General features: G+C 38.3%; 2 protein-coding genes and 1 pseudogene across 4 annotated transcripts; 1 reads left to right on the top strand and 2 right to left on the bottom strand.

Moving 5' to 3' along the window:
• The first annotated feature begins 18 nt into the window (after nucleotides 1–18).
• Nucleotides 19–17,094, top strand: atg4b (autophagy related 4B, cysteine peptidase). Of its 2 annotated transcripts, none has more exons than XM_028443444.1 (13): nucleotides 19–94; nucleotides 2,680–2,781; nucleotides 2,877–2,948; nucleotides 3,050–3,148; nucleotides 3,647–3,748; nucleotides 5,204–5,276; nucleotides 9,734–9,813; nucleotides 10,759–10,952; nucleotides 13,574–13,672; nucleotides 13,750–13,895; nucleotides 16,163–16,219; nucleotides 16,308–16,401; nucleotides 16,462–17,094. In XM_028443444.1, the coding sequence occupies exons 1-12, from the start codon at nucleotides 85–87 to the stop codon at nucleotides 16,378–16,380; spliced, it is 1,107 nt and encodes a 368-aa protein (XP_028299245.1). In that variant the 5' UTR covers nucleotides 19–84; the 3' UTR covers nucleotides 16,381–16,401; nucleotides 16,462–17,094. The 2 variants fall into 2 exon arrangements, with proteins under 2 accessions (XP_028299245.1, XP_028299244.1); XM_028443443.1 differs by having other exon boundaries at nucleotides 13,594–13,672.
• LOC114462744 (uncharacterized) lies at nucleotides 9,166–9,283 on the bottom strand (annotated as a pseudogene).
• Nucleotides 16,994–27,966, bottom strand: dtymk (deoxythymidylate kinase (thymidylate kinase)). Of its 2 annotated transcripts, XM_028443447.1 has the most exons (5): nucleotides 27,733–27,966; nucleotides 20,844–20,952; nucleotides 19,113–19,203; nucleotides 18,842–19,039; nucleotides 16,994–17,268 (listed from the first exon to the last, which is right to left on the bottom strand). In XM_028443447.1, exons 1-5 carry the CDS (start codon nucleotides 27,860–27,862, stop codon nucleotides 17,158–17,160), a joined length of 639 nt encoding a protein of 212 aa, XP_028299248.1. In that variant the 5' UTR covers nucleotides 27,863–27,966; the 3' UTR covers nucleotides 16,994–17,157. The 2 variants fall into 2 exon arrangements, with proteins under 2 accessions (XP_028299248.1, XP_028299247.1); XM_028443446.1 differs by lacking the exons at nucleotides 16,994–17,268; nucleotides 18,842–19,039; nucleotides 19,113–19,203; nucleotides 20,844–20,952 and adding an exon at nucleotides 22,500–24,298 and having other exon boundaries at nucleotides 27,733–27,867.

The raw sequence follows: 27,966 nt of genomic DNA on the forward strand, positions 1-27,966 counted from the left end.
CGTAATGAATATCTCTCCTTTCCCATTGGTCCAGCGTTTCCGGCTGCAAAAAACAACATACAAGATAGGCTGACGACCGTCGGGATGGATGCAGGTAAACCAGATTTCGCTGTTTAAAATACACTTATTTTCTTACAGCCGTGAATTTATGTCGTGACTAAACACCTATTCCATCAAAGTTTCATATTTGAAGCAAGCCTCATGCTATGTCATAGCGATAATGTTAGCGCCAGTCAGACAAGCAGTGCTTTGTAGCCTCGGTGATGTTAGCCTGCTAAATTGATGACAGAAGCTAAGGGCTAACATGAAGTTAGCCTGCTGTTGTGAAGCTTTGTCAGCTCACCGTGTCGCTCTGAAACATTCCTTGTAGTGTTTAGTTACTCACTGGGTCAGTGTTTGTGTTGCTTTAATGCCAAGGTCAGCCCTCATTATAGTCTACTGGTTGTTGTTTAGCCAGTGTTCACTCAAACTGGTAGCCTCGCTATGTGGTCACACTGAATAACTCGGGACTACCAAAGAATAGTTCTAAAAAACAGGAAAGAAATTGCAAATGTTCATGATTAATGTAATTTTACAGACTCCGAATTCAGATATACATGATAGTATTATTTTTATTATTTTTTCTACTTTCAATACTTTTCTGAACGGCTGTTCCAGACAGGAGGTATATAGTTGTAAAACATGTATTTCATGTCCTTAACAATCTGAGAACAGTTTAACAGACATCCACCAGTGATCTAAGGCCTAAAAATAGAGATTTATATCACTACAAAGTAGACGTAGGCCACTCCAAGGAAAGTCACGAGGTGACGTAGTTACCGGATGAACCAAAACAGGGAGAAGCTAAAGTGAAGTCAGGCCCTGGACGAGCATTCCAGCTGTGCACCGCCACATCTGTTTAGCTTTAATGTGTTTCATCTGGATCGCCATGTATTTTTTTTTTACCTTTCCTGAAAGACTAGGGCTCATTGCATGGCGTTTATTTGGGTCATTAGTACAAAAAATAAAATTAAATGTAGTTGTTCATAGGCTATTAAAATGCATTATAATTATTTACAGGCCGTGGATATGGATACATTAAACGTATCCATGACTGCCACTTTTTTTATTATTTTGTTTTAGCCCTAACCCAGGAAATACCCTAAAATATAAATTTTTGTCGGATATATATTTTTAAAAGTGGAATTTACCATGTTAAATATGTTAAAATGAAAAAATGTGTTTGTAAATTGTGGGAATCAAACCCACGTCAGCGGAAGGAAGAATCCATGAGTGCACCTTAGAGGTAATGTTGTGTAAAAACTATTTCATTGTGTGGATTTTGTGATTGCTTTTACTCTTCTTGGCAAAATTGACTTATTGATACATTAGAAGAAAAAAAAAGCAGGGCTCATCTCCCTAGTTTGTATGGAAGAGCATTAGGACCACTGAAAAAAAGTCTGAATTTTGAGTTTAAACTCAGAAACTCTTGAGTTTCTTAAAATATATAAGGCCCTATTCTCTGCTCTAAACTCTGGTCCCTCACTCCTGCACGTGTTCTCTGAAGTAGTCTGTGAATGAAGGCGGTCTGAAGCCAGGGAGGAGGACTGGGCCATGATGTCATTATTTTTGGGCTGTTTAGAAATCACGGAATATGGAGTTTTCATAACGCTTGTAAATGTTGCTCCTTAGTTGATAAACAATGTAACAGGTTGATTTGATCAGATTATTGATCAGATTACTGCAGGGTGATGATCGGACACATTTTTCTGTCTGAGCCACAGTTTAAATTTTTCCCATCATGATAATGCCAGATTAATGTTTGTTTGTGTGGAAAGCCTGATTTTATTAACTTCCTACATATCTACATTCAGAAATGATTGGTGTACATTAGTTGTCGTCATCGTCATCAATGTTTGACTTGTTATTCACTCTTGTAGTGATCAAAATGTGGCTTTACGTTGTACACAGTGTTAAATAGTTTAATCAGTCTGACGTCTGTCAGAGTGTCATTGTAACGAGCTGCAGCAGCTGGCGCGAGCACCGCGGACCACAGTTGTTCAGCTCCACGACGCAGCACCCACCGTCCTCACAGGACAAAGAGTGGACATTATGGGTAAAATATAATAAAATGTAAGACATTTTGTCCCGTTTAAAACTAGTAAATGTGAACATATTTGAAATGCTGATGGTCAATCCTTTGGCGTGCTTGTGTGACTCCTCCTCACCCCGTGACAGTGTCAGTTTGTATTGATTCTTTCTGGGAGTCTCTTCTGCAATATTATGAGTGTGTGTGGCTTAAAATGTAACTATGTCCATGTTTCTAGTGCAATATAATGTTTCACCGTATGGGGCGCTGCACTTATTCCAGGGTTCAGAAGAACATAAGAGGAAAAGAACTTTAGCAGATGGGAGAATGCACATAAAGCCAGATTTGAATGGGAACGCCCACATTTCAGGGTTGCTCCACCCAGAGTGTGTAACTGGGCTGAAGGCGTGCAGTGACTGACTTAAGTACAGGGGGAGAATAGAGCCCATAATGAATAGCAATTTTCCATTCATTTCATGTAATCTTAAAGAATAAATACTATATTGGGATATATATTGTTATCATATCGCACAGCACTATAGTGAACAATAGTGAACAGATGTAATGATGAAGTGTAAGTCTCCCTATATTGATGGCCGTGTGTCTTGCAGCTACTTTGACGTATGACACACTTCGCTTTGGAGAGTTTGAAGATTTTCCTGAGACCTCGGAGCCCGTGTGGATCTTGGGTAAAAATTATAACGCACTAACAGGTAGGATTTAGTGACTAAGGAAAAATGAGCATGTTGTTGTTTTCCTTTATTGGCTCTAACACGACATAATGCTGTCATTTCTGCTCCTTGTTCAGAGAAAGAAGACATTTTATCAGACATCACTTCACGTCTGTGGTTTACGTACAGAAAAAACTTCCCACCCATCGGTGAGTTTATTTAGTCACATGGTCTGAGTTTCCTACGTTTTTCACTTTGTGTTTCTGAAGAGAAGTTGGAGATGTTTGTGTTTATTTGGTTTGTGTTTCAGGGGGAACCGGACCGACATCAGACACAGGATGGGGATGCATGCTGCGGTGTGGACAGATGATCCTCGGCGAGGCGTTATTATGTAGGCATTTAGGAAGAGGTGAGAAAACTAATATACATACAGTATTAGGGAAGGGCGATATAGACTAAAAATTATTCTAATAAATTCAGGTATTTATAACGATAATGATCAAAATGACGATAAATAAAAACAATAAATAGAACAATTTCAAACTTAAATTGTAAACAGGTTCTTTACAAACACAAATGAAGTTGAATACACCAACACTAGACACATTAAAAAAAGGCTGCAATAACTGCTGACTCAAAGAGCTCATGGGCTGATATTTTATGGAATATATTAGTGCATGTGGGTTTCTTAGATTTTAATGACCTCAGTTTATTCTTCTGAATAAGTCTAAAAGTCATTATTATGTAAACACATTTGCAATGACAGCGTTTTAATAATATATTTATAGATTTGGATTGGGCGTGTCCTTACTGCACAATAATGTAAAGTTCTAAATCTCTGCTACAGCTCGTACACACAGAGCTCATTCCAGGCTAATGCAATGATGACTGGCTTCTTGTTTTCCAGACTGGAGATGGGCCCAAGGCCAGAAACCGAGAGAAGAGTACATCAGTATTCTCAACGCCTTCATCGACAAAAAAGACAGCTACTATTCCATCCATCAAATCGGTCAGTGATGACATTCTAACCACAGGCTGCCAAACACACAAAGCAGGATTTCTCTGCAAACACAATAGTTGTGCCTTTATAAAGCCTTTGTTTCAACAAACGTTGGCAAATTAGCCCTAAACACACAAGGCATGTTTTATTAGTACTTCGACTTACAGTAGATCAGACATAGGAAACTGGCGGCTCTCAATCTAGTTATGTGCGGCCCCCAAAAGTAAACGCACAAAGGACTCTAAAATAACAAAAAATACACAAGATGACAACAGAAATACAGGAAAAAAAAAACATATTAAACGACAACAACAAAAAACACAGATGGCCTGTACTATGAAGCTGGATATGTATATCCTGATTCACTTAAGCAAACATTCACAGGCAGAGCACCTGTACCACAAAGCTGGTTATTAACACTTTAACTTAAGCCAGGTGTATCCAACCTGAATGCGTGTGCACTCACATCAAAGGGGCGGAGATTGCCTGCAGAATAACTTACGTCACCGTGAGGAATAATTCTTTAAAAATGAATTAAAACCTATAATTCAGACCAAAACCAACACTGTTGCTGCAGAAAAAGCGGGAAGGAAGGAATGCAGGTCATTTTACAAGAGAGTTGAATGGTCAGGAGGCGGGGCTTTGTACGCTCTCACATCTCAGCCAGAATAAAACCTACTCCCAACCAGGTTAGCCTTTCAGCGTAAGTTACCACGGTGATTTAGCCCATCATAGTACAGCGCAGTTAGCACAATAAGAGGAAATCCAGCTTCAGAGTACAGGACCAAAATGATTTCAAAAACACATAAAACAACAACACAATCATAAAATGAGAGGAAAAACACTCAAAGCAACAACAAAAACACACAAAATGACTCCAAAACTACTAAAAATGAGAGAAATGTAAAAGGAAACAAGCAAACAACAACACACGCACAAAAAGGACACTAGAAATACACAAAAGACAACAAAAACACATAAAAAGAGAGACATGTATAAGGAAAAGGACAAGTACACATGCAAAATTGCACTAAACACACGCAAAACGATGACAAACAATTCAAAAGAAAGAGAAATACACAAAATGCCAGTAAAAGAACATAAAATGACAGGAATGTAAAAGGAAATGACAAACGCAAAATTACAGTAAAACACAAAACAAAAACACCAAATGAGAAAAAAATACGCAAAAAAACAGTAAAAACACACAAAATGACTCAAAAAATAACTATAAAGTCCTAAATGTTGATGTGATGTTGATATGAATTCACATTTTTGTGGTCCCTGCTGTGATCAAAGTTTTTATTTTTTTATTTCTGACTTAGATTGTACTGATATGATCTAATAACACCAAACTAAGCTGTTTGTGAGTTTGAGGCGCCTGGACATCATATTTTAGTTTATTAATATCTGTTGTTATTGTTATTGTGTTTAAATGTTGTGTTTTTCATCTCAATGCTGCAGCTCAAATGGGAGTCGGAGAGGGGAAGCCCATTGGCCAGTGGTACGGCCCAAACACAGTGGCCCAGGTTCTAAAGTAAGGCTTTGATTGGTTTACAGTCTCATCACATGAACACGTGTCAACAGCTCCTCCATCACCATCAAAAGCTCTGAAGAAAATGTGGTGTTGATGAGTAGCAGTCAAAGCTGGAAGAATCTGTGTACCCTTCGTTTTTTGATTATTTCGGTTCAAAACCAAATTTAAAAAAAGAAAAAACTGATTTTTAAAAATTTTTTTTTTATTAATTTAAAACCAGAAACAAGAAAACGTAAAAACCAAATACAAAAAAACCTGATGTATTTCTGATTGGTTTTAAAATCAAAATAATAAAAATAACAATGGCAACATATTATATTGTTTCCGTTGATTCTATATCTATACTTGGAAAAAATCTGTGACCGCAGGTGACAGATGGAACACATTTTTGCGGAAGTATGTCTTTTAAATTAACGCATCTCTTGAGATGTGTTCAAAGTCCCTGGGAAAACCAGAAATTTCATTAATTTACACAATATCCCCGGACAGCCCAGACAACACGTTAAAACAAAAGAGGACATGTCTACCATACATGTATGATGTCATCATTATTTACTTTAGTAATAAATGTAAAAAGTTAAAATGCAGTGTTATAGTTTGGTCACATGGGGGAGCTTTCTAAAATTTTATTACCTGTGAATATATGGAATTTTGGTGTTGTTTGCCTTATCTGCTTTGAAAAAGGCACCTTATGATGAAATATTAATTAGAAAATATTTTCAAAAAAATATCAAAAGAATATTGAGTCACTCAAACACATCTGTAACATTTGCACACCAGGAAACACATTATATTATTACTGTAAATATCATGTCTGCTATTGAAAACTGTATATTACAATAGTTTGCATGTTTGCACACACTTAGCTATTATAGACATTTTCATTTTCAATTGTTTTTTTGGTAACACTTTAGTTTAGGGAACATCTATTAACCATTAATTAGTTGCTTATTAGCATTAGTAACATATTGGCTCTTAATTTGTAATTACTAAGTACTTATTAATGCCTTATTATACACTTAATGGCTATCTCGCAGTCCAAAGAGGGTTAGGGTTAGGATTAGGATTAGGGTTAGGGTTTGGTTTAACCTTAATCCTAACCCTAATCCTAACCCTAGCATGTTAAGATTGTAATTCATATACAACAACTTCCTTACTTAATACCAATAAGTAATACTTCTGAGGTTATTGAGGGAAAACTCTTAATTAATGGCTTACTGGTTGTATATTAAGGCCATGCAGAATAAGGCATTAATAAGTACTTAATAATGACTAATTAAGAGTCAATAAGTTACAAATATGCATGCTAATAAGCAACTAATTAATGGTTAATAGGTGTTCCCTAAACTAAAGTGTTACCGTTTTTTTTTACTGTTCAACCCGTCAACCCTTCTTAGAAACCAAGTGATCACACTATGGATGTAACGATTCACTCAACGATACTGGGTTCACGATACGATTCTCTCACGATTTATTTTACAAAATAGGACTGTTGACAAATGACTGAAAAATATTCCTTTATTTTTTTGGGGAAAAAAACTAGAAAATACTGTACTATTTTCCTTTTATTTTTCATTGTCAAAAGAATCCCTTGATAAACTATTCAAAACAATGCAATTTAACTAAAAATAAATCTTGAATGAAATAAATAAAGGAATAACACAAATGAAGAAGAAGCCTATTAATTTAAATTCTGGTTCTATAGTAAACAATGCAAAACTGCATAATATTTCTTTTTCTTTTTAAAAGTGCAACTGAAAATGTATTTTGTGCCTTAACAATTGGACTTAAAAAAAAAAATTATTGCGCAGTATTTACGGCAGGTATTTGTTTGGACCAGAAGAGGGCGCTGGTAACCCAGTGGTCGGTTGGCATGGAGATATTCTTGCAGTGAAGAAGAGATGCTATGCGCTAGCAGACAGAGCTAATAGAAAAACGTGACTTTTACAGATATTCACGTAATATTACAGATATTCTTTCGGTGCTAAAGGGGGTTAGGAATCATTTATGAACATGTTTGAGAGTAGAAGGCAGCCAGAAAGAAAGTAGAAGTGGAATTGTCCCTATATGAATAAAGTTTAATTGAATTCATATTCTGTGACCTTTGACAAATAAACAGTGGTTGCAAACATCAAACTACTTATGTGTAACTCCAATGTGTAGTCCAGTCATCACATTTATAAACTATCTTAGTCATCTAGGATCACATTATTTTGACCTGAAATGATCTGATTGTCTACCGTTTGTATTTCTTCTCCAGTCTGCATTTATTTCCTCCACCAAAGCGTCATGTTTAAGGGGAGTAAATGGATCCTTAATCACTACCAAGAGGTTTACGCAGTTTGACGTAGCGCTTTTATTCTCTATTACAAGTCCGCCGAGAAGCCGCAGCGTTTGCAACTGTCGTCACCTGTGCTCACAGATGTTTTAATAAGACAAACAAACAAAACAGTGTAATATGTTGCCATTGTTATTTTGATTATAAAACCAATCAGAAATACACCGTTTTCTTTTTTGTATTTTGTATTTCAGTTTTCCTGTTTCTGGTTTTAAACTAATAAAACAAAAAAACAACCAGTTTTTTCTATTTTTTTAGTTGGTTTTAAAACAAAATAATCAAAGAACGAAGGGTACACGAATTTAGAAGCTATCAGTGCCAACATCTAGCAGTTAAGTTTTGATGTTTGAACTTTATCTGTAACGCTGCAAATCAACAAAAAAAACATGTTTAAAATGGAATCATCTTAAAGAGAATCATTCTTATCACATAAAAATGATAGTTTAAGAATAATGTGATTTACTGGAAGTGTTAGCTCATTTAGGGCTAATTTTGTTTTGTTTTTTTACCTGAACAAATGTTGTTCCATGAGCTAAGTTAGCTACGTGCTAATGCAGATTACCTACTGCACTAGCATTAGCAGAGTGCAACGCTTACGTTAGCAGATTGCTGCGCTAATGTTGGTGTTTGAAGGCGGTGAGGGTTTTTCCATGTTGGATACGAGCGTTATTTTCATTGAAATGTTGAAAAATAAACTTTGATTTGTTTAAAAAAAATTTTTAAAAAAAAATCCTATTTTATCACTGAGGTGTCTACATAATTATTGCTTGATGGATGTTTGTCAGATAAAGCAGGGGCTCTCGCGCATGGGGGCGCGAGACACTGGGAGGGGTTCGCCAGATGCCTTCAAGAAACTTAAGAATATTTTTTATAAAAATTTAAGCCCATTTTTTATGACTTTTTTACCATTTATCTGCAACTACACCAAACTTGCCATATTTTAGCCTATTTTCATCACTTTTTCTTGCCATATTATTGCTAATTTTAATGCATTTTTACTACATTACTCGTATTTCTGCCACATCTACATCACATTTTCTGCACATTATTTTAACTTTCAAGACATTTTCAGCATTTATGAACCCTTTCCTCCTAATGTCACATATTTTGAACTATTATTGTCACTTTTAATCTTTTTTCATCATATTTCATGCTTATTTTTGTCAATTTAACCTCCATTTTTCATGCCCATTATTTGCCAGATTAACTAATTGTTCCAATATTGACACTTGAACCCTTTTTATCTGTCTGTTTTTGTCCACTCTAATTTGCAACTTTTAACCAATTTCTGTGGTTTTTAAAATCCCATTTCACCACTTTCTCCACTAATTCTGATTTAAACAAGGATTTACATCTTTAAGATGACTATATACTATGGCCCAAATAATACTAAACTTCCTGGATATCATTGATATTATTCAGATGAATAAATAATAATATTGCATTGGATTTTTTATAGCGCATATTTGGACACTCAAAGCTGCTTTTCAGAATTAGCATTAGCTAATGCTCAAGGACACAATAACAGATACCACTGGGGTGACTGTCACCCCACTGTGGCCCCAGGAATTCTCAGTGGTCTCCCATCCACCTACTAACCAGGGCCAGACCTGCTTAGCTTCAGAGATCTAATGGGATCGGCCAATGACAGGCTGGTATGGCCACAAATAAATGTGGTTATCACAGATTCATAGAACAATGGACCATCAATTTACTGACTTTATGGATGGACCCCAAAAATCTCTCCCCTTTATTCCCCCTTATAGATGGTCCTGTCTCCACATGACTGTTATTCATTGTTCATGTCTGTGTTCAACCACCTTCAGTTACAGTGGGGGTCCCCGCTCTCTGGAACCTTATTTTGGGGGTCGTGGGCTGAACAGGATCAGAACCAATGAGATAAAGGAATGTCGTCTCTTGTCAAAGGGCTGTGAGAGGCAGAACTCTGCGTTGGTAACATGAGTTCAATCTAGAAGTACAGATAAAATATTCAGTGTGGTATTGAGCTCTTTGCTCAGCATTTTCTACTGCTCTGACCTGCTGCTTTTTTTCCCGTCACAGTGAAAACAGAGACCACACTGCAGTGTTTGTGACCGTGTTCTGCTGTGTTTGTTTACAGGAAGCTGGCTGTGTTTGATACATGGAGCAGATTAGTCGTGCACGTCGCCATGGACAACACGGTGGTCATCGAGGAGATCAGTGAGTGGTTTGGGTTTGATTTTCTATCAGCAGAACATAAGGAACAGTTTTACTGATACTGGAGGAAGCAGAAGACGTACAATAAAAACTCAAAACTGCCAAGTGCTCAGTATTTTACTCTAAAGATAATTCTCAAACCCACACTACTTCTTGAGATGTTTTGTAACTTCAAGTCAATGTTTCCCACGAGGGTTACGCGTAACTCAAGTTATAAGAGAAAAATACACAAAATACCAGTAGAAAACAAACAAAATGACTTCAAAATCACTCAAAATGACAGAAATGTAAAAGGATACACAAACACATGCAAGATGACACTAAAAAAAATACAAAACAACAACAAAAACACTGAAAACCAGAGGAAAATACACAAAATCTCAGTAAAGAACACAAAATGACAAAAACTCAAATGAGAAAAAAATACACAAAATATCAGTAGAAAACAAACAAAATGACAAAGAACAACAGCAAAAACACCGCAAAATACTAGTAAAAACACCTTAAACTCCAAAACCACTGAAAATGACAAAAATGGAAACAAACACACACACCAAATGACACTAAAAACACACACAATAAAAACACTTAAAATGAGAGAAAAGAACACAAAATACCAGTAAAAGAACACAAAATGACCCTAAAATGACATACAAAATGACACTAGAAACACACAAAACAACAAAAAAATACTATGGCTTCAGACCAGGGGTTCTCAAACTAAGAGTAGGGACCCAAAACTGGTCCTGGTTAAAATTAAAAGTACAATCTGCTCCTGTCACTTCTTGAAACAGGACACATTTATGGTACAGATCACCATTTAATCCCACTTTTGACAAAAGGACTTCAGGAATTCTTGTTTAGTTTTTTTTTTAATTTGTGGATTAAATAAGAAGGTGTTAGCTAAGGCTACTTCTGATATAATGAGCTTATATGTTTGTGTTGCAGAGCGCCTGTGCATGCCGTGGCTGGATGCTGCAGAGTCAGCAGAGGCTGCAGTGGGGGGGGGAGTGAACGGGTGCCTGGAGGGGGCCTGTGCCCTGTCTGAGGAGGAGACGGCCCTGTGGAGACCCCTGGTTCTGCTCATTCCTCTCAGGCTGGGCCTGAGCGATATTAATGAAGCCTACATCGAAACCCTGAAGGTGAAAAACTCTCAGCTACAAACACTCTGCATGTACATTACACACATCGCTCAGACCCCAATATTAACATAATGTCATATATTAATGATGTTTTTAGACATCAATATAAATCACATAGAAGGATTCCATTACCATTTCAGCTGGAATAACACAAGTTAGTGTAACATGTTGAGAACACGCACTACATTACATTTAAAGGTCATCAGAATTTTTAAAAACAGATGTTTTTTATAAAATGGAGTTTTTTTTAAAATTGAGATTAAATAAATAATAAAAATTGAGCTAATCTTAAAAAATAGATATAGATAGAAATACAAAAAAATTGAGACAATTAAGAATAAAAAATAAAGTGGAAATAAATGTTTTTAAATTGCGACATTTAAAAAAAAATTAAGATTGTTTTTAAAAAATGTATGGATATATTTAATGATTAAACAAAAATAGAGATTTTTTTAACATGGAGATATAAAAAAAGACATTTAAAGAAAAAAATAATAAAATTGATTAATATATATATATATATATATATATATATATATATATATTAGGGCTGTAGTCAACCAAGGACAGGGTTGGTCGACCAAGACTATACACGTAGCGATTAGTCAACCCAAAAAAAAAAACGGAGAATGAATGAGCAGGTTCAGAGGACGAGGAGGAGAAAGAAAAAGAGAGAAATATTTAGTTTTGGCGTTTTGTGGTGCAGATTTGCTTTTCAACACAGACCATTTATGATATGAACCTTATTCAAGCTTTGACCAGAACCCGACAAAAGTGAAACCTACAGGTCCGACAGACATTATGTATTTACAGTACATCAGAGCCTGACCTGAAACCAACAAATAAAACTTGTTTTTTTCTCATAAATGACATATTCATGTTTGTTTTAGTGGTAAGCCTGCTTTTATTAATAAACTGTTAATGTCAATGTAACCGGTTCTAAACAAATTTTGTGAAAATTTAAACTCAAGGTCTGGAATCACCCCTTTCATTAAACGGTGTCCTGGTTCGAGGTAAAGACAAAAAAAAAAATATATATATATAAATAAATTAGTCTTTGGCTGTAGAAAATGAATGACTTCACACAGAGAATAATGCACAGACACAAACTGCTTAGGTTGTTATACCAAAATTATTATTTTAACAATTTTCACAAGTTTTTGCATTAACATCACAATTTATTCCCCAAAACAAAAATAAAATAAAATAAAAACTGGCCAGAAAAAAATAAATAAATACGCTGCAGCTTTAGTCCCTTTTTGTTGTGCACAACTTTAACTCAGTCCAAAAAAGAGTGTTTTCTGAGTCACAAGTGTTGGAAAGATCTTACTGGTGTAGGAGAGATGAAATCCAAGTCCTACTGAAGCACTGAGAATCCCAAACGATTGTCGTCTCCACAGCCACAGGTCCTCGTGTTGGTATCAGCACAGAGCGGGCAGATGGCTCCTCCTTCACACTGACACACCTCACATAGTCCAGACTATCATGACAAGCACAAAGTTTCAGACACCACGTCAAAAATCACAGGTTTTGATCCTTTTTTCCTTAGTTTTAAAGAGAGCTGACTATCACTCAACCTCCCTCCACAGTGCACATGGAAAAGACGGTAACCACACAGTCACACTGCCACCTAGCGGATTTTGCCCTCAAGTGTCTGTCAACTGCTGTAAAGTGTCGTAAAAAAATAATTATAATCCTAAAATATTACACAAATATATAAATAAAATAAGGACATAACCCCACCACATTTGTATACTTACACATTAACATAGAAAGCTTATACTTTGTTAATGATTTACTGAAAACTTAAATATGTATTTATAAATGCTGAATACTTAACACATCAAATAACAGTAACTTTTAGGTGGGTTACATCAACATCAGATAAGCCCACATGGAAACAATCACACGTCAAACACAGGTGCACAGTGCGCCCGCGGCGTCACAGACAGCAGTGGATCTTTATACATAATCCGTGTATCAAATATAAGGATAATCCATGTTCTTGTGCAGAATAATGATTGATTTAATAGTGGATGCTTGTGCTTCAAGCCTGTCTACATTTGTTCCCTCTCTGATCTGAGGACAGCTGACACACTTTTTTTTCTTTTTTTTGCAGTGCAGCACGTACACTCACACAGCTGTTGCTGGACACAGATATCTTTAGGCATTAAATACATATATTGATATTTAATTCTTATCAACTATATAAATGCATTGCATTTTTTTTTAACGGTATTGAAACTGATACCATTGCTGGTCGACCAATTAAAATCTTGGTCGACCATGACGGCATTGACCAATTAGTCGACTAAACAACCAAAGTTGGCAGCCCTAATAAATATATATATCATGGATTTAAAAAAAAAATGATATTATTAAAAATGATATATTAAAAATATTGAAAGATATTTTAGGTCCTAATGATTTAAGCCACAAAGTCTTTCCTCTCATTCTACATCAGTGAACTTTGGCTGTTTATTCACTGCTTTGTTTTTTATTTAATGCACCATTTTGATAAATATTGACTTCAGCGTTCAGCAAAGGGAACTCCTAAAATAACTGCTTTTGAGCACATATTAAATGAGAATGTGAGTAAAATGCGTATACATTCTACATAGATGTGTGTGTGTGTCCACAGCAATGTTTCATGCTGCCTCAGTCTCTGGGTGTTATTGGTGGGAAACCCAACAGTGCCCATTACTTCATCGGTTACGTTGGTACGTGTTTCCTGCACTCGTTCAGTTTCCCTCTTCAGCTGAGCATTGGGACCCTGACCCCCGCTGTGTGTCCACAGGAGAGGAGCTCATCTACCTGGACCCCCACACCACACAGCCCGCCGTGGAGCCGTGTGAAGACGGACAGGTCCCAGACGACACCTACCACTGTCAGCACCCCCCGTGTCGCATGCACATCTGTGAACTGGACCCTTCCATCGCAGCGGTACCACACACTCAAATACCCTGTTATTGACATTGTGTACTAAATTATAACAAGTTTTACATTAATTTCATGACCTTTAACGTTCTCCTTTTACCGTCCTGAAACATAAGCTTCTCTCCCTGGTCTTAATGCAAAAAGGGTGAGGTGAAAACTTTGCATGGCATTTTTATTAATTCTATATATTTATGGGAAATAATTTAGAGTTTAATACGTACCTCGGTACAAAATTCACAGTTCAGTTTTTTCTGTACAGTATACTAGGTTTGGGCGGTATCCAAATTTTGATACCGTCAAACCTCTTCCACATTTTACCGTAGTATACAGTGTTACTGTGACGAATTAAAAAATGTGGCGTAAGCCTCAGGGTGCGTTCACACCGAACGCGTGTGTGCGTGTATGGAGCCAAGTGACGGGAGAGGACTGATCGCTTCTTTTCCTTCTTCAGCACTTAACAGCACCGCTTTTATGGCTTAAATGATCAACTTACGGAGTTACTAAAGGATGAGTTCACTCAGAATGTAGGCCCACCCACTAAACATCCAGATCACATTCATGACGCGTCGGTCTGTCTGGACCACATCTGCACGTCTATATGACGTCCAAAATAGGTCGGCATCTGATCTTCATGATCATGGATGTCGTTGGGTCAACGAACGCACACACAACAAGAACGTGAGAATTGCATTTTAAGCTGAATAGGTAAGGAAGTGTGCTTGAAAGCATAAGGTCTAGGGATGGAACCCACCATAGACCACCTTTCTTATCCATCTTTTTGGGATGTCTAGAATAAAAACTTTCACTCTGCATTCGCCAAAGACGTCTTCTCGACTTCAGGTCATTTCAACGTTGTTTCAACGTCGCTCTGCTCAGTGGGCATTCAACAAGTTAAAGCTGCAATTCGTAGAATCATCTCTCCACTCCATTTTGAAACCGTAACTGGATCTCCCTTACCGGTATATTCTGAATGCTCTTGGTGACTTTTCTCTCAATATGGACTAGTGACAAATGTATGGACTTTATCTTGTGTTATTGAAGATTTTTCTGGTGTTTTAAAGACTCTGACATGTACGTATCACCGTAGATACTGTTCTGATCAGCTCCTCCCCCGCCACAAGCACACACAGAGAGGGCTGTGATCCCTGCTGACTGCATCACTCCGCTTCCAGACTATAGAATTAATTCACCTTGAATACATTTCTCTTGGTTTACACATCTGTTCTCTCTCTCTCTGACACCTGTGTGTGTGTGTGTGTGTGTGTGTGTGTGTGTGTGTGTGTGTGTGTGTGTGTGTGTGTGTGTGTGTGTGTCAGAGCCAGTAGACTCTGGAAGAAGTCGGCGCTCCAATCGATCGACATTTTTGCCATTTGCACATAGGTTTTTATGTTTGTGCACAGATGGAGTGAAATAAAGCTGTGTCACGTAAAGCAAACAACTCTTTGGTGTAAATGAGATGATAAAACAATGCAATGGGAGCATCTACAGTCAATCAGTGGTCTATGTCTGCTTGGCTGTGTGCGCGCACGCTCCCGTAGCTACTCAAGCTCTTCAGTGATTGGCTCTGGCCGCACAGGTGACTCTAGCTCGCCACTGTGATTGGCTCTGGCACGCACCAGAGCAAAGCTGTGAAGTGATTGGCTCTTGGTGCACACGTGACTCTAGTGGCTGCTTTGGTCGCGGTAGAAAATTTTATGAAATTATTCATTAACTGTAGCATTACAGTGCAAATAAATGAGACGTCGCAGTTTTGAATCAAGCTACAACTACGTAGCAAGTATGAGCTCTGTCTGTCCCTGAACACCAGAGATATTTGAGCCACAGACTGAGATTCTTGCTTTTATAGAGATTCAATTTTCAAATTAGAAGTTGTTTTTGTGTGAAATAATTGATTTTTCTATGAAATACTTTAAACACTGAGCTGTTGATGGCATCAGTGCTGCAGTTTTTGTCACTAACATTTTCAGTTATATAAAAAAACCACATTTTTGATGTTTATCATATTACTTTCCAAAAGTCCTAAAAAAAGCAAGCTGCATACACTACTTGAACAGTTGTAAAGTTCTACTGTAACGTATTACTTATGCATGGCTGCTAATATTTGTTTGGCTAAGGTATCGTTATTTTAAAATACTCAAAATTTCCAGTGAATTCCAATAAATGAAACAATATTTTCTAATATTCCCGAAATTCCAAAGTTTGAGTTCCCGTGAAAATGTTCCGCCCCTTTGCACCTCCAGTGAGCTCACCTGTCACTGCTGGTTCTGTTTCAGGGTTTTTTCTGCAGAACAGAAGACGAGTTTGATGACTGGTGTATGCGCATCAGAAGGGTAGACTCCTCCCACACTTGTCCATCATGTAAAGCTTGATTTAGTTCCTAATGATGTTTTCTTTTTTCACATGGTGACTCTGTTGTAGCTCTCGTGCAAACGAGGAGGCCTTCCCATGTTTGAGCTGGTGGACAGCCAGCCCTCCCACATGGTCAGCGTAGACGCCCTAAATCTTACTCCTGGTAAGTCCTTCTGAACCTAATCCAGAAATACAGAGAATGTTGATAAATGTCTTTTCACAGATTTCTCCGACTCGGATCGGTTGGAGCGTTTTTTCGACTCTGAGGACGAGGAGTTTGAGATCCTCTCCTTGTGAAGGACACTACGGACGGACTTTACCTTTATGGACTAAACGCAAACCGTCTCCTGCTCGTGTTGGAGGGGACGTTTGAAGGGCCAAAGACAGAACTGGAGACGTCTGGAGCCAGTCCAGCACCGCGTCCCGCAGCGTTCTCTAACAGAACCCACCCTGATGGAAGCTGTAGCAGGAGCTCAAGATCAACTCTGGACGCATTACACGCATTTCCATTTGAGTCTTAACATGTTTAACGGTTTCTTCTGACGATTTACGGTGCCTTCCCCCTCCCCCTCCCCTCCCTCACATTAGTAAAACGTGCTCTAACAGAACATCCAGTGCTTCATGATGCCCATGGCTTTGTGCTGTTCCTCACTAACCAATGGTCTAACTTACTGACATGAAACCAAACCAGTCTGAGCTGAAGGTGTTTTACTGTGTGCAAAGTATTCTTATCAAATCTAAACAATATACAACCATTCCTTTGAAGATTATTTATTTAAATCAAATCAATTAGGCAAATAAACAAACATGTGAAAGGATTTGCTCCCAATTAAAATAAATCAGATATAAGACTGTTGATGAGCATTAATACTATATAACCACATTACACTACTCATGGTTCATCCTGATTGGTCACAGGTTACTTCCACAGCTCTCCTATTGGTTGGCTCTGTGCTGTAGTGATGGCACTCAGGCTGTGGCCTATGATGTCCTCGTGCACGTCCTGGATCTGCTTTGAAGCGTCGATCACCTGAAACCCAGCATCAGAAACGTCACGTTTCAGGTGAGGAGATAAAAACAAAAAAAAAAACAATGTTTTATAAGTTTGACCTAAATTCTTTGAAATGTACTTAGAAGTTCATCTCTAACAGAACACATTGTGCCTGTAAACAGCCTGATTTTTAGATCATTTAACAGAAGCAGAGAAGAAGAGCTCTCCTAAGGGACATTTAAGCTCCCTTAAACAGTGCATGGCTGAAGTTAGAGAGGCAGGTGTTCTCAACCTTGGTCAGGACCTCATTTGGGGTCGTCTGATGCCTCCAAGAAACTTGGGATATTTTCTGAACAATTTGAGCCAATTTTTGCTCATTTTTCTGCAACTACGCTACACTTGCCATATTTTAACCTATTTTCATCACTTTTTTTGCTCCTTTTAATGCATTTTTGCTACATTACTCCCATTTCTGACACTTCTCCATCAAATTTAAATCTCATTTTTCCCACTTTCAAGACATTTTCAGCACTTTTAAACCCTTTCCACCTAATGTCTCACACACTACCAGTCAAAAGTTTTAGAACACCCTAATTTTTCCAGTTATTTATTGCAATTCAAGTCATGCAAGTCCAATGAATAGCTTGAAATGGTACAAAGGGAAGAACTGAACAGCCAGAGGTAAAAAAAGAAAAAGGTTTGGTTGCCACAACTGAAAAAATAATGTACATTTCATAATTATACAAGTAGGCCTTTTTCAGAAAACGGGAAGTAGGTTCACAATGTAAAGCTGTAATGCAACAATGAAGGTTGAATCAGTCTTGAAAGCTGGTGATACTCGTTCCCACAGGTGTTCCAACTGTTCATGATTCCTTTGAACTCCCTCTGTCTGCATAAAGCAGTGTTGGAACACACTGTGGTACCAGATCCTCATGAGCACCAACTGAACAGTATTGTTCATGGATTCCATCATTTCTTTTTTAACTATAATTGCTTATTTGTTCTATGCTTTCATTTCAGAGTGCAATGACACAATAAACTGAATCATTTTCAGTAAAAAACTGGAGAAGGTGTGTTCTAAAACTTCTGACTGGTAGTGTATGTTGACCCATTGTCTTTTCACCATATTTCATGATTATATAACCATATTCAAAATTTGCCATGCCGGTTGTTTGCCAGTTTAAACTAATAGTTCCTACTTTTACACTGAAATGTACTGATTAGAAGATCTAAGATTTTAGGCCAAACTTATAAAAACAGTGGAAGATCCTTTAACATCAACATGTTTTCATTGAAAAGTTTACAATGTTTGTTATGGAGGTGAAAGGTGAAAAATGTGCAATGGTTAATTTGTTTCAGTAATAAATCTAAAAAGGTGAAACTAATATTATATAGACTCATTACATGCAGAGTGAGATATTTAAAGCCTACAGCTTCCAGTTTAAAACCCCAAATTCAAAATTAACTAAAGAATTTTGAATTTAAAAAAGATTTTAAATATAGAAATGTCAACTGTTTGAAAAGTATAATCACGAATGTAGGTTTATTCTCGTGGAGCAAATCCAGGTGTGAGTATTACATGTTGGATGCTGTGGTCCAGATGTTCTCCTACCTTCCAGTTGACTGAAGGATCCTTCATCAACTGTTCAAACCTCTGCTGAACAGTTTTCTGGAACACGCTGGTCTCGTATCTCTCCTCCCCAAACTGTCCCCGTAGAGCCGCCTCAGCCGGACTCACCTTCAGGAACATCACCAGGTCCGGCTTTGGCAGGCCCACATCAGGCGTCTTACACCAGTCCAGGCAGAAACCCTGAGGAGGAACCAGACGAGAGCACGTCTCAAACCACAGCATCGCAGCAGAGGAGGAGAACAGGTAAACTCACCTGCTTAGCACTGGTGAAGGCCGCTCCAGAGAAGGCGTATCGATCCACAACCACAGTAACGCCCTGTTCTATCTTCTTCTTCATTGAAGGCCTGTGGGGTGATGGAGCAGTGGAAGTTCTATTCATCTACATCTAAACCAGGGCTGAGGAGCAGCAGAAGGCTCTTCAAAATGTTACAAATCAATTATGATCCTCGTTTCAATAGAAAGTAAAAATGACAGAAAACAAATCATTGTGTAAATGAAACTCAACAATATTTGCTGAGGCTCACGGTTTTCCTGGTTCTTTTATCGCACGATTGCAGTCATTTTTAATGTTAAACTGTTGGAAAAAAATAAATTCTTACAAAATACTTCAATTTTCCTCAAATTATATGTTTTCGTTAATTAAACAGAAACTAGTCACAAAATGTAGGAAATGTAAAGTACAGTAGATCGTGTTGGGACTGATATCTGTCACTTACTGCTTGGATATTGTCAGTTTCTTGCATATTTTGTATTTTATGTATATGTGCAAATGAAGGCACAATAATGTTGAAATGACCCATTTTCCTACATTAAATAAATAAACACCCCCTGTGTTAAAGGGATCATCCACTGTTTTTACAAATGTGGCCTAAAATATTTGAAATGTACTTATTAGTAGATCAATGCCTAATAAAACACATTATTTTTGCACCATGTTCATTAAATTGCTTTTTTTTTTTTTAAAAAAAAAAAAAAATGAGACTACTTTACAGTTTTAGAGCATGTGTTCCTCCATCTTGAAATCATGTGATTGATGATGTCACACAGCCCCACTGCCTGTAAACATCCCATTGTTTTCTATTGGAGTGAAACATTCAGCCTGATTTTTACATCATTTAGTAGTTTTTTTAGATCAAAATTACAACTTGTGCTGCTTTTGGATGTTCTAAATCAGGGGCCTCAATTTTAGTTCAAGGGTCAAATACGGAGCAGTTTTACCTCAAGAGGGCCACAGGTTTTTTATGTGCAAAAATGAGTAATTTTCACATTATTGTGCACTAGTTTACACTTCCATGCATACATAAAATATATATGTGTAACAGATATCAGTCCCAACAGGATCTATACTTTACATTTCCTAAAATTGTGGCAACTTCCATTTAATTAAGAAAAATTAAAAGATTTTGTAAGAATTGAGGTTTTTTTTTCCAACAGTTACATCATTAAAAATGACTTAAATCATGCAATATTAGCACCAGAAAAACTGTGAGCCCATGCAAATATTGAGTTTCATTTACACAATAATTCATGTTTTCTCTGTCATTTTTACTTTCTCCTGTGGGCCAAATTGGATTCTCCAAAGGGCTGGATTTGGCCCCTGGGACATGAGTTTGAAACATGCTCTAAATAATTAGGAAAAGTTAAAGATGTCGATGTAAACCTATTTTGTTTGCTGTAACATAATAAAAACCCAAAAAGATCTGTGGGCAACAGCTCCAACCCTGTGATTTGGTAGTAGACAATGAAACAGAGAAGAAGAGCTTTCCTAAAACTAAAGTAGTCCCATTTTTAAAAGGCAATTAAATGAATATGGTGCATTATGTGTTTTGTTAGGCATAGATCTACCAATCAATACATTTAGAAGATTTTATGCCATATTTATAAAAAAAAAAAAACAGTAGAGGATCCTTTAAGGCAGCAAGCTGAGGGGAAGAAAATGATCATTTAAATGAATATTAATTAATTTTGACAGAACATAACTTACACCAGCTCCCATCGGTTAGCAGAGAATAATAGATGTATAGCGTGGTCCTCCAGCTCTCTATCCTTCTGCAGGTAGGAGTTTATCAGCAGACCAATGGACGTGGTCCTGTCTGCAACCAGAGGAGATTAGGGTGTACTCACACTGGCAACTGGGGCCGTTCCAAGCTCACAGCAGGAATCCCCCCCTCCCTGTCCCTTTTCTGACACGGTAGAACGGACGTGATCACCAGCTCAACTCGGTTCCCACAGAGAAACACATCATCACGTTAATTTATGACACACGTATGGTGTTACGTCACCATTAAGCGACTCTGGGTTTGTTGTTGACAGTACATTCTGTTAATTTCATATTTTCTGTTGCGTAGGGTAACTATAAACCAAGATTTACCCAGACACGTGCTCTTTTCACGGACTGGGTTTCCCAGGGCCCCTGAACGCATCACGTTCATTTAAATGACCGTAACTCTGCTCATATTTGTTCTATCGGAGAAATTCCACCAGTTTATGAAAGATAAGAAGTTGCTCTTTACAGCCAGTGTCGGTACATTGCGGTAATTTTACTCACACGTAACGGAAACATTAAAGATGCTGCTTTGTTTTGACGAAATCGACACAAGGAACATAGAGAACCAAGTGAGTGAGAAAGAAAGATTAAAACAGACCAAATAACGGTGGATTTATTAAAAATGAAAGACTCTCTGATGATAAAAACCACCATGAATGGAGGTTCAAATGGATTTGAAAACAAAGGAGGAAACTGAGCCTATAAAGGTAAGATCACTTTAATTTCTGGATCAATAAATGTCGTTCTGATTTTGTGGAGCTAGTCTTTGTGTACATTAATATAAGTGTAAATAGATGCTTTTAATGTGTGAGACAATTTAGGACAGAGTATTTGTGTGTTTGTTTAAACTTTGTGTGTCTGTGTGTCCATCTGATCATATTTATCTCCATCACTTTCAGTTTTCCTTTTGATGAACATGACATTATCTAACTCTTCTTTTATTTCTTCTTCTTTAAGTCCATACAGAGTGGACACGCCCCTCCCTGGACATTAAAACCATGAGCTGATCCTAGTTTCCATCATCAGGTCTAGACCCATCACTTCTACAGACAACAGACAGAATAAAGCTCAGAGTCAACATGGAATGCACTTATTTATTGAAATGTATATTAAATGATTATTTAATGTTCTGTAATTTTATTTTTTAGGAGATGTTTTTAATTGTTTCAATAGTTTAGAGACTTAAGGAACAGATTGTCATAATGCATAATAAAGGTGATTTACTTGAGTCATCATTAATTTCAGATTGTTTTTAAGTCTTTGTATAAAAATACTTTAACAGGACAACAATGATGTGCAGAGCTGCAGTAATGTTGGCTTCATACAATAATAGTAATAATAATAATAATAATAATAACCACTGCACACGCCACCAGAGAAGCTTCCAGTGAATAATTTACAAATAAAAAAAGTTCACTGATGGTGACATTGAGATCTCAATGTCACCATCAGTGAACTTTTTTTTTTTTTGTAAATTATTCACTGGAAGCTTAGATATTGTGTGACAAAGATATCAAAGTTTGTTGTTCCTTGTACTTCCAATGTTTAAATGTTTTGTTTTTAAGGTTCATGTTACATTTTGCAGAAGGTTGCACTTCATTTCTGGCTTATTGATTTTTGTTTGGAAAATTATTACCCTTTCTTTCAGACATTTCATTTATTTGGGCTTGTATTGGTGATGTTCTGTTTTTGGTTACATAGAATAGAATAGTCTTTTATTGTCACGGTACTTGGTGGTACAGTGAAATTTGAGAGATGCTCGCATAGAGCTACAGTACACCACAAAGCATAGAATTAAAAGACAGGAGCGAAAACAACAACAAGGCATTGAATATGTACAAAGATGATAAAAAACGAACGTACGGCATAAAAATTTTAAAACGAGACATCGGTGAGTACTTTACAGAATAAGTTACAGTTTAAAGTGCTGTAGTGTTTAGTGCTAAAGCGTGTGTGTATGTGTGTGTGTGGGGGGGGGGTTATGGGAGATTGTTCCTGAAAGAGTGTTTGTGTGTGTATCCATGGGTGTTTGCAGTCCGTATGGCCCAGGGGAAGAAGCTGTTTGTCAGTCTGCATGTGTGGGATTTTGTTGACCTGTAGCGTCTTCCAGAGGGCAGCAGGTCGAACAGGGGGTGAGCAGGGTGTAAGGGGTCTCCTGTGATGGCCTTGGTTCTCCTGAGGCAGCAGGATGTGGCGATGTTTTCTAGGCTGGGCAGAGGGCAGCCGATGATTTTTTGGGCAGTGTTTATGACCCTCTGCACCGCCTTCCTGTCCTTGACTGTTGAGCCTGTGTACCACACACCCAGACAGTATGTCAGCACGCTCTCCACAGAGGAGTGATAAAAGGCCAACAGCAGCTTCGTGTCCAGATGGTTCTTCCTGAGGACACGCAGGAAGTGTAGCCGCTGCTGAGCCTTCTTGACTAGGGCCCTGATGTTCTCAGTCCAGGAGTGGTCAGCAGAGATGTGGGTGCCCAGAAACCTGAAGGTGGTGACAGTCTCCACCTGTTCTCCATTTATGAGGAGGGGGGTGTGGTCCTGTCTGATCTTCCTGAAGTCCATGATCAGTTCTTTTGTTTTCTGGATATTCAGGGTCAGGTTGTTTGCTGAGCACCAGCGTGATAGTTCCTCTACCTCGGCCCTGTACGCTGTCTCATCCTCGCCTCGGATGAGTCCCACCACAGTGGTGTCGTCCGCATATTTAATAATGCGGTTGGTTGGGTGAGTTGAAGAGCAGTCATAGGTGTACAGGGCGTACAGTAGAGGGCTCAAGACGCAGCCTTGCGGGGAACCAGTGCTGAGTGTGATGGTGGAGGAGTGGTGGGGGCCGAGTCTGACAGACTGTGGGCGGCTCGTCAGAAAGTTTTTAATCCAGTTGCAGGTGGGGAGAGGTATATGTAATTTCAACAGTTTGGTGATTAGGATGTCCGGAATGATTGTGTTGAACGCTGAGCTGTAGTCCACGAAAAGCATCCTCACATAGCTCTTCTTGTTCTCCAGATGACTCAGCGCTGTGTGAAGTGTGATGGCGATGGCGTCCTCTGTGGATCGGTTTGCCTTGTAGGCAAACTGGTGTGGGTCGAAGGTGGGAGGGAGGCAGTCTCTGATGTGCTGAGAAACTGACCGCTCCATGCACTTCATGATTACAGACGTCAGAGCGATCGGTCTGTAATCGTTTAGGCTGTCTATGGCAGGTTTTTTGGGGATGGGGATGATGGTGGAGGCCTTCAGACATGTGGGGACGGTGGCATGTGTCAGGGAGAGGTTGAAGAGTGTGGTGAGGATCCCTGTCAGTTGGTCTGCACATGCTTTAATCACAGCCCCTGGGATGCCGTCAGGACCAGCAGCTTTTCTGGGGTTCACTGCTCTTAAGTTTTTCCTCACCTCATGCTCCTGGATTTAGATGAATAAATTAATATACAACACTTTGCTCCCCAAGACACTGTGTTTGTTTTCATTCTACAGAGTTAGTATGTGTCCCAGAACACTGAACCACCACCATATATATATATATATATATATATATACATATACATTAGCAGCAGTACAATGTCCAATTTCCATTTTTTTCTGGGTTATATAATAGCCAACCACATGTGTCCTGTCCACAAAATACCAGTAATATGTTACACATTTGCAGCAGTAAAATGTCAATTTCCATATTTTCTGGTTTATATGGGTTAATATACCAGTAATATGTGTTTATATGTATATTTATACCCTCGGAAATACCCGGACCTGATGATGAGCTGCTACACTCCGTTACTGTCCCGCTGTCGGCTGAACAAAGAGAAGTCCTGACGGTCATGTTGTCCTCTTCCTCCATGAGTTCTCTGTGGTGTTGTTCATATATATCAGGTAACACCAACTCTGAACTTTTCATCAGCTAACGAGCACTTCTGACACCGCTATCATTGCGGAATGCGGATGTTTATCTGCCGTAAAGCGTCGCGCGGTACCAACGTCATCACATTTTGCGCGCGGGTCGAGTTGTGCGTGCGCATGCGCGGCCAACCGTGCCAGTCTGGCACGCTGTTTGGACCACCTCTTCTAGCAGGACCATCGGGCCGTTAACCCCCCTGCGGTGCAGTTCACACCTACACAGGCCAGATAATGGCCCCCCATGGTTTCACACATGTACAGAGCTGGTTAGGAACGGCCCTGGTTGCCAGTGTGAGTACACCCAAAGCTTCATACAGGTGATGGTCATATAATTAGAATATCATGAAAAAGTTGATTTATTTCAGTAATTCCATTCATAAAGTGAAACTTGTATAATGTATACATTCATTTCACACAGACTGACATATTTCAAATATTTATTTATTTTAATGTTGATGATTATAACTGATAACTGATGGAAATCCCAAATTGAGTATCTCAGAAAATTAGAATAATGTGGAGAGGTTCAATATTGAAGACACCTGGTGCACCTGTAAAGGCCTTTAAATGGTCTCCAGTCTAGTTCTGTAGGTCTACACAATCATGGAGAAAACTGCTGACCTGACAGTTGTCCAAAAGATGACCACTGACACTTTGCACAAGGAGGACAAGACACAAAGGTCATGGCTAAAGAGGCTGACTGTTCACAGAGCTCTGTGTCCAAGCACATTAATAGAGAGGTGAAGGGAAGGAAAAGATGTGGTAGAAAAAAGTGAACAAGCAATAGTGATAACCACGCCCCCTGGAGAGGATTGTGAAACAAAACACATTAAAAAATGTGGAGGAGATTCACAAAGAGTGACTGTAGCTGGAGTCAGTGCTTCAAGAACCACCACACAGACATGGTTTCAGCCATCACATTCCTTGTGTCAAGACACTTTTGAACCAGAGACAGCGTCAGAAGCGTCTCGTCTGGGCTAAAGACAAAAAGGTCAGTGATGTTTGGGGTGCCGTGTCATGTGCTGGTGTTGGTCCACTGTGTTTCCTTAGGTTCAAGGTCAACGCAGTCGTCTACCAGGAAGTTTTAGAGCACTTCATGCTTCCTGCTGCTGACCAACTTTATGGAGATGCAGATTTCATTTTCCAACAGGACTTGGCACCTGCACACAAAGCTACCAGTACCTGGTTTAAGGACCATGGTATCCCTGTTCTTGATTGGTCAGCAAACTGGTCTGACCTTAACACCATAGAGGAAGACGTGAGACACCAGGCCCAACAATGCAGAAGAGCTGAAGGCCACTATCAGAGCAACCTGGGCTCTCATAACACCTGAGCAGTGCCACAGACTGATCCACTCCACGCTGCAGTAATTCAGGCAAAAGGAGCCACAACTAAGTATTGAGTGCTGTACATGATCATACTTTTGGCCAACATTTCTAGAAATCTTTTTTTTTGTATCGATCTTAAGTAATATTCTAATTTTCTGAGATACTGAATTTGGGATTTTCAATAGTTCACAGTTATAATCATGAAAATTAAAATAAACAAACATTTGAAATATGTCAGCCTGTGTGTAATGAATGAATATAATATACAAGTTTTACTATTTGAATGGAATTACTGAAATAAATCAACTTTTTCATGATATTCTAATTATATGACCAGCACCTGTACATGAATGACATCCTACAGGCAGGTGAGTCACTTTGGCTTCAACTCATAAATAATAAACACCCCCAAGAAGAAAATATTAGGACATTTCGACACGTCTGTTCAAAGTTAGTTTTATTCATCATTTCTGAGATGAAGCTGAAGAGCTTAAAGAATGGACACGCCTCCATGTTTACATGAATGAACCAATAACGTTGTCCAGTGAGTGATGAGTCAAATTTTAGATGCAGACGTTAACCATTTTGGATCTGAAAGGTTTTCACTGAGTGCGTCCTAACCCAGACCATCACTTAAACCAGCCACACTACACAACTCACTCACACGTGCTGTCCCTTTGAGGAGGAAAAAGCCTAAATTGACACATTTTGCAGATGTTTGTTAATAAATGTGCCTGAATTGTCTTTATGGTAAAACTTTGATTTAAAATTATCGAGGTTTATATTGTATTTCGTCATTTTGTGAAAAAATATTAAGATAGGAGTCTTGGTCCATATGGCCCAGCCCTAAAAGTACGCCCAAAGTTAGTGAAATAAAACAATTTTTGGAGTCTTTTTGTTTTTTTATTTTCTTAAATATTGTCTCATATCGTGACCCCAGTATCTTACATCATCCTTTTCTGGGAATGTCCCATCCCTACTGTTTAGTGGCATGTAGCTGTATAATAGATTATATTACAATATTGTACATTATATAGCATAATGCATCGTCATTTTATAATTATATATATATATAAAATCAATCAGTTTTAACTAGGGCTGTGCATTCCCATGAATGATGAAACGCTGCAAGATTTGCATGTTACAATATGATATACATCGAATATTAAAGGTTTTTTTTGTTAAAAACCACGATGAAAAAAAATTGATTTGATGATTTTTTTCTAGCTCGATATGATAATTGTGCAGTGAAATTTTGCAATATATCGTCGAATCTATTTTTCTTACACCCTTAGTCTTAACTACCCATTATACAGTGTAGCAGGAGATTGGAACAACAATCTTTATTGGTTTCATTGATGATCTAACATTTACACAATAAACGTTTGGCAACTCATGCTTAGACATTGGACTCATTAAAAGTTAGAGTAGGAATTTTAAATGCAGTTCATTTGTTTAATTTTATTGCTCTTTAATTGTTATTATTGACCCACAGGAAGCAGTACCGAGGCCAACTTTAGCCCCCCAACAACAAGTTGAGAACCTCTGCTGTAAAGAATGGAGGTCATGTACCCGGACCACAGTGCTGAGGCTGGGGGAGGGATGTGTGGATCTTACCGGGGAATCGCATCACCTCCGCGGGCCTCCCGCTGTGCTGAAGAGCCGCCACCAGCTTCTTGCACTGGGTGGTTTTACCCGCTTTATCCACCCCCTCCAGAACAATAAGAGCTCCTCTATGACACGACATTATTGCTACACTTTTTAACTACATAAACAACATGAAAAACACCAGCTAGCTGCTCTATACCCGCCCAATATTTATAGAGGACGCCTCCATGATGACGTAGTTCC

The sequence above is a fragment of the Gouania willdenowi genome, chromosome 4, assembly GCF_900634775.1.
Source record: "Gouania willdenowi chromosome 4, fGouWil2.1, whole genome shotgun sequence".
NCBI classification, from domain to species: Eukaryota; Metazoa; Chordata; class Actinopteri; order Blenniiformes; family Gobiesocidae; genus Gouania; species Gouania willdenowi.

Bases quoted from the DNA above. Each gene is read 5' to 3' on its own strand.
- dtymk (XM_028443446.1), bottom strand. From the start codon at position 24,046: ATGAAGTGCATGGAGCGGTCAGTTTCTCAGCACATCAGAGACTGCCTC.
- atg4b (XM_028443443.1), top strand. The intron at 3,149-3,646 runs GTGAGAAAACTA...CTTGTTTTCCAG, and splicing joins ATGTAGGCATTTAGGAAGAG to ACTGGAGATGGGCCCAAGGC. The intron at 13,673-13,749 runs GTACGTGTTTCC...GTGTGTCCACAG, and splicing joins TTACTTCATCGGTTACGTTG to GAGAGGAGCTCATCTACCTG.